At 49.5% G+C, this 7,445-nt stretch overlaps 1 protein-coding gene across 1 annotated transcript in view; it reads left to right on the top strand.

The window, feature by feature from the left end:
• Positions 1-1,554: 1,554 nt before the first annotated feature.
• The window catches only part of antxr1d (ANTXR cell adhesion molecule 1d), a 29,665-nt gene continuing 23,774 nt past the window's right edge, over positions 1,555-7,445 (top strand). Inside the window, 1 exon segment of the mRNA XM_030378961.1 lies at positions 1,555-1,946. Coding sequence (XP_030234821.1) covers positions 1,801-1,946 — 146 coding nt within the window. The 5' untranslated portion in view covers positions 1,555-1,800.

The raw sequence follows: 7,445 nt of genomic DNA, 5'->3' as shown, positions 1-7,445 counted from the left end.
ATGCACTGCAGCGGGTACGCGCATACAACGTGCACACTCGCACGTAGGCGCGCTCCGCTCTCTCTCTCTCTCTCTCTCTCTCTCTCTCTCTCTCTCTCTCTCTCTCTCTCTCTCTCTCTCTCTCTCTCTCTCTCTCTCTCTCTCTCTCTCTCTCTCTCTCTCTCTCTCTCTCTCTCTCTTTCACTTACACACACACACACGCACACAAACGCACGTGGCAAAGGCTTATGTGTGCTGGTAAGGGAATAAGTGACACAGCACTGGTTCTGAACGCCTGACACAGAAATGTCAGGCTGATAATTGTTGACATTCCTTACATACATATTACATATACATATATTGTTGTTCTTAGTCCCACGCTCTCTCCCCCATGATAAGCACTCAACAAACACACCATGGCATTAACTAGAATCAAGTCTTTGTTTTACAACGTATCATTAAATGTGTGTTTTAATGCACTACTAAAATCTTGAATAATGTATTTGCCCAGAGGCAAAGTCATGTGGCAGCCGTTCCCTCGCGGTGTATCTTACTGTGGTGTATCTTACTGTGGTGTATCTGCCGAACCTTTATGTATGTTTTTTAATTTGGTCCACTATACCGATAATCCAACACGACAATTTTATGACACTTTAATTTATGCTTCGCTGTCCTTGAGATTTTTAATTATTGGAATATTATATTAATATTAATGCGCCAACCTGCAGAAAGTGTGTCTCATGTTATCTTATTTAAAATGCAGAAGGATAATCCTAATAATCTATTATTTGAGCTAATAATCCTAACAAAATGGGAAATGTTGTATGTAGGCATTTTTCATTATATGTAGCCTATTATTCTTAAAGGGATGACTTCATTTGACATTTTCAGTGTTGTACTTCTATATCAAATGTCCAAAACCTACATTGGCTTTGAGGATATGAGCCATAAATCTGTTTATATTTAATGAAATTACAGATTTTCCGGAGAAGACCCCACTCTACAGATTGTGCTGTTCTCTTCTTTTTCAGTTGGGGGCGAAACCTATGTTGGAATCTTATCTGTTCTAGACTGTCCTGAACTTATTTAAACTATTACCCAGCGTGCCTTAATAAGGACAGTCTCCTGCAAACAAACAGGCCTAGTTGTTTGTTGAGTTGGAAGATTTTTGATTGTCAATAACAATAAAACATTGACCATAAAACCAGTAACCTACACACACATCACATAGCTGACGACCCAATTTAACCAAATAAATATAATAGTTTTAAGACTATCTCATTGTTTGTATTCAGGGTATCTATTTGTATACTTATTGGATTCAGCCTCCAACTTTTTATGTTGAACCAATTTGGAACAAGCATAAAACAAAAGGCCAAAGGGCATTTCACTTTTTCTATAATGTTGTCATCCGTGTGTGTGTGTGTGTGTGTGTGTGTGTGTGTGTGTGTGTGTGTGTGTGTGTGTGTGTGTGTGTGTGTGTGTGTGTGTGTGTGTGTGTGTGTGTGTGTGTGTGTGCGTGTGTGTGTGTGCGCCGGAAAGCGCAGCAGTGGTTCTCCTGCTGGCTACTCCTCGTCCTGCCCTGCTCGCTGTTTTCTTCTCCCTCCGAGCGACCCGCGGTCTGCAGGAGAAGACTGGCGGCCAACCGGTTTAGCCCAAGTGTTTCTAACCGACCGAACGCCCGCTTTCCCACGGAATTTAAACGATCGTTTTGAAAAACTAAGCCAAAGAGTACTCTCGGTTGATTCTTTAAGAAACATGTGAGCGTTATTGAGTTGTCACAGTGTCGGAACGAGCGTTAGTTCGTGTTGAGCAGGAAAGATGGCGAGGTGTCGTGTGCTGCTTGCAGCGCTCCTGCTGGGGATATTCTGCCTCGAAGCTCCGGTGGAAGGACAGTTGCAAAGAGGGGAGCTGGAGGAGGAAAGATCGTGTCAGGGTGCCTTCGACCTCTATTTTGTCCTGGACAAGTGAGTGTCCCATATTATTTATGACTTTAGGCCTACTTTCTCATCGCTGCACATTGCCATGCGACCAAGCGAATGGGTTGGAATCAAGGGGCGCAGCGCGCCCCCCCCCCCCCCCCCCCGTGTCCCGTCCGACCCTCACTTCAATAAAGTCTCTGAAGTGATACAGAAACTTCAAGTTATAATACGGTTTTACTATGAAGGCTAAACTGCTTTTAAACGTTCGCCAGTCGTTGCCTAAAATGTTTTTTCTGGAGTTCAGTCACGCGGGACACTTCACCCCGTTATGTTTCTTTTTCTGATTTGCTTCGAGCCAATAAAGTAGCTGTGCTGCATTCAATAAAGGAATAAGGGGACATTCAATTGAGCAATGAGGATTTTCTTTTGGCTATGCTATTATTTTCGTCCCGTTTGAATCCCTTTCGAGGCAAGGAGCCTTGGTTCCCGGGATGTGGGCAGGGCGAGTAGGATGGGTTGAGTTTCAGAGCGACTGTGCCTGCGGACACAGCTGTAGCAGCTGCCCCGAGGCAACAAAAGACATCGCCGATCCCTTCCTCCAAGTTCAGAGAGGCCTTGCATGCACAGAACAATAGTCTGCGTGTAAATAACTCAATCGCCTCGCATGGGAAAAGGTTAAAGTTAAAGTTAAAGTGTGCCATTTATAGAGTATATAACAATGTTGTAAGATAACGAGTGTTATCCCTATTTCAGCACACAACACAATCCTATTGTAAAATTGCCTTTAATTGTTTTCATTTGTTTTACTCTTGTTGGCTATCCCATTGTCTATTTGTAAAGTGTCTTGGAAACTGATACATGCATAACATGCCTTCTTATAAGGTTGTTTTCACAATACAGATTAAACCTGATTACATATGACGTAATGTAGTGATCAACTTGTGAGCATTCTAGGGTTAAATACAGCACTAGGTAGTGGGCCTAGGAAAACAGACATCTTGATGCCCCCAGAAGATCATAATCAACATTTCTATCACAAGGTTCTGCCAGGATAGATTATGCACATAGTCACAGAACCAGCCACATGTCAAAACATGCAGTGGTGCTCAGATGGCGAGTGCAAATATGCAGACTGGGCTTTTTCGAGAGCATTCAGTTATTATGATTACGATAGCAGAGGCGTGACTGTAAACATACAGTAGCACACCGTACATGGGCTTTGTGCTTTTCTTGTTGTGGGAGAACACCAAGATATAGAGTCATGCACTGATGATGGTGTGGGCGCTTTGTCTTTGTGTTGTCCGTGCAGTCGGCGTCTAGTATTGTGTACAGACTGTTATCATGTAGACCCCGGTGATGACATCACTATGGGGGGGGGGAAAACGTCTGCCAAACCTCACACACGCCACGCTGTCCTCCCTCTGTTGCCATGGTAGCAGTAGGTGGGCGAGGGACCCCCTCCGCGGTGGCGCCGGTGAACTTTTGGGCTGACGTGGCCGTGGATCGTTCAACCCCCCCCCCCCTCTTTGTGTCTTTACCCTTTGCTGGAGAAAGGGCCCTGGGGAGGGAGCTGGTTTGACACGCATGGCCAAGCCCTTTCCAGCTCCACCAGCAGGCCTCTCTCTGCCCAGGCTGCTGTCTCTGGACCGCGTGGACACCTTCAGCAGACCCCTGCTCTTTCTCCAAGCTCTTGTTGTTGTTTTCCATCCTCCTCTCGCCCTCAAATGCCAAGTGGTGACCTAATGCGAGCGTAGAGCTGCAGCGGTACCGTTCCCCTGTGGGGCTGTGCAGTCGTGTTGAAGCAGATGCTTCTCCCCAAAGGCCCACGGTGTATTCCTTACAGTGTGTTTTAGGGCGTCTAGAGAGGACCCCTGGGGGTCGAACGCAGTACCCTCCAGCCCCGATTATAACGATTATATATGTTTCAGCTGTCATCGCCCTGAAACTTGAATAAACGAGTATGATCTCCATCGTTCAAGATATTAATCGAAAAACCGGTGATAAAGGTGGAGGTTTTTGGGCACAGGGGAACGGGAGGGGTCCAGCAGGCGCCCAGCCTGAGAGGCCGAGTGTGTTTTACTGGAAGCCGCCTCCTGGCCTCGCTCACCGCTAATGCCTCGGTCTGACTCACTCGCCTGGCGGCCGCCCTGCGGGCCAGACAACAGCTGCTCTGGGGGATAGCAGGCAGGCTGACAGACACAGGCCTACTGACACAGGCCTACTGACAGACACAGGCTGACAGACACAGGCCTACTGACAGACACAGGCCTACTACACAGGCTGACAGACACAGGCCTACTGACAGACACAGGCCTACTGACAGACACCGGCCTACTGACAGACACAGGCCTACTGACAGACACCGGCCTACTGACAGACACAGGCTGACAGACACCGGCTCACTAACAGACACAGGCTGACAGACACTGGCCTACTGACACAGGCCTACTGACAGACAGAGGCCTACTGACAGACACAGGCCTACTGACAGACAGACACAGGCCTACTGACACAGGTCTACTGACAGACAGACACAGGCCTACTGACACAGGACTACTGACAGACACAGGCCTACTGACAGACAGACACAGGCCTTCTGACAGACAGACAGACAGACACAGGCCTACTGACAGACACAGACTGACAGACACCGGCTCACTAACAGACACAGGCTGACAGACACCGGCTCACTAACAGACACAGGCTGACAGACACCGGCTCACTAACAGACACAGGCTGACAGACACTGGCTCACTAACAGACACAGGCTGACAGACACTGGCCTACTGACACAGGCCTACTGACAGACAGAGGCCTACTGACAGACACAGGCCTACTGACAGACAGACACAGGCCTACTGACACAGGTCTACTGACAGACAGACACAGGCCTACTGACACAGGACTACTGACAGACACAGGCCTACTGACAGACAGACACAGGCCTTCTGACAGACAGACAGACAGACACAGGCCTACTGACAGACACAGACTGAAAGACACCGGCCTACTGACAGACAGAGTCCTACTGACAGACACAGACTGAAAGACACAGGCCTACTGACAGACAGACACCGGCCTACTGACAGACAGACACCGGCCTACTGACAAACAGACAACGGCCTACTGACAGAAACAGGCCTACTGACAGACAGACACCGGCCTTCTGACAGACAGACACCGGCCTACTGACCGACACAGGCCTACTGACAGACAGACATCGGCCTACTGACAGACAGACACCGGCCTACTGACAGACACAGGCCTACTGACAGACACAGACTGAAAGACACCGGCCTACAGACAGACACAGGCCTACTGAAAGACAGACACCGGCCTACTGACAGACAGACACCGGCCTACTGACAGACAGACACCGGCCTACTGACCGACACAGGCCTACTGACAGACAGACACCGGCCTACTGACAGACAGACACCGGCCCACTGACAGACAGACACCGGCCTACTGACAGACACAGGCCTACTGACAGACAGACACCGGCCCACTGACAGACAGACACCGGCCTACTGACAGAAACAGGCCTACTGACAGACAGACACCGGCCTACTGACAGACAGACACCGGCCTACTGACAGACAGACACAGGCCTACTGACAGACAGACACCGGCCCACTGACAGACAGACACCGGCCTACTGACAGACACAGGCCTACTGACAGACAGACACCGGCCTACTGACAGACAGACACCGGCCTACTGACAGAAACAGGCCTACTGACAGACAGACACCGGCCTACTGACAGACAGACACCGGCCTACTGACAGACAGACACAGGCCTACTGACAGACACAGGCCTACTGACAGACACAGGCCTACTGACAGACAGAGGCATACTGACAGACACAGGCCTACTGACAGACACAGGCCTACTGACAGACAGAGGCCTACTGACAGACAGAGGCCTACTGACAGACAGACACAGGCCTACTGACAGACACAGGCCTACTGACAGACACCGGCCTACTGACAGACACCGGCCTACTGACAGACACCGGCCTATTGACAGTCACAGGCATACTGAACCACCGGCCTCCTAGGTGTCTCCTAGCGCTGCACAGTGCAGACAGACGCTGTTAGCTTAGTGCAAAGCCCACTGGCTGGGTCCGCAGCATGTAGTTATGCATCTTGGTTCTTATCTGGTAGCTCAAACATAGTTGTTAGTGGCAACCATTAGGGTTGTTGCCGTGGTGACGATGTTGTTTGCCGTGGTATGGGACAGCGTAACGGTGAAGAAAAAAGAGTTGAATTCCTTAACTTATGTCCTTAATTCCTTAACAAGCTGTACTGTTGAGAAGAGTTGGGTTAAGAGGATGAGTTCAATAGTAATGAATGGAGTCCTGTATGAAAGCCACAGTCTACAGCACAAGCCCCTATGTCCTACTGTATAAAGGAACCATTAATTAATGCAGCAAAATGGCGTGAACATGAAGCTAAATCTCAGCTACGACAGCATATAAAAAACACCACTAGAGATTAGTGACTGGTTGAAAGCATACACGTTTTTTTTACCTCACTCTGCAACAGAATGGCAGTCTCTGATGTTTGGATGATTAATCCTGTCTCATTGGACTCGCTCGCTGGCGAGGCCTTTGAAGTGTGGGTGCATAGCGCAGAGCGGGAAGTAATAGGAACTCTTTGAATGGTCGGACGGCTGGAACAAAAGAATCACCAGGAAGCCCAGCACTGTAGCCCACGCTGCAACCACGTTAAAGACCGGCGAGCTGCACGAGACTCACACCGCACACGCACACACTCACACACGCACACACAGAGCTGAATGTCGCACACACGGACGCACAAACGCCCACTCACAAACAACTCCCACGCACGGACACGCACACAAACTCATACTCACAAAATCACACACACACTTCTGCATTTTAGCACTTTTCACATGCCATCTGATGTCACTGCATGTTTCAACAGGCAATATATTCTCTCTCTCTCTCTCTTGGTCAAATACACACACACACACACACACACACACAAACACACACACGCACACACACACACTGCTGAGCTTACTGAGTTATATAGCCCAATTGCTTGCCAGGTTTTGAATGCTGTGTGATCTCACTGTATTTCTCTCTCTCTCTCTCTCTCTCTCTTTCTCTCTCTCTCTCCAGCCAACCTCCCCCCCCCCCCCCCCCCCCGTATTGTTCATGTCGCAGCCTCTTCTTTCGCCGGACCCCCAACCTGTTGTAGACTAGCTGTACTCATTGGGGCCATCTGTTCCCAGCACACACACACACACACACACAGGCATACATGCAGAACAACACACACACACAAACACACACAACCTGACACACACGCAGACACACTGACACACAACCCGTGCATTTAGTGATGCAAATGGGGCCAGCTGCCCGCGCCGCGGTGCCTGCTAGAGGCGGACTTCTACATCTGTCCCTGGCTAACCTCAACCCTTTGGCCTGGCAGCAATTAGCTCCCATTAGCCACCCCCTGGGACTGGCATTCATTAGGGAAGCAGGTCCCCCCCCCCCCACCCCCCCTGC

This window comes from Gadus morhua, chromosome 15 (assembly GCF_902167405.1).
Source record: "Gadus morhua chromosome 15, gadMor3.0, whole genome shotgun sequence".
In the NCBI taxonomy this organism is placed as follows: Eukaryota; Metazoa; Chordata; class Actinopteri; order Gadiformes; family Gadidae; genus Gadus; species Gadus morhua.
The sequence above is the reverse complement of the archived record's forward strand: the minus strand, read 5'-3'. Positions and strand labels throughout refer to the sequence as shown.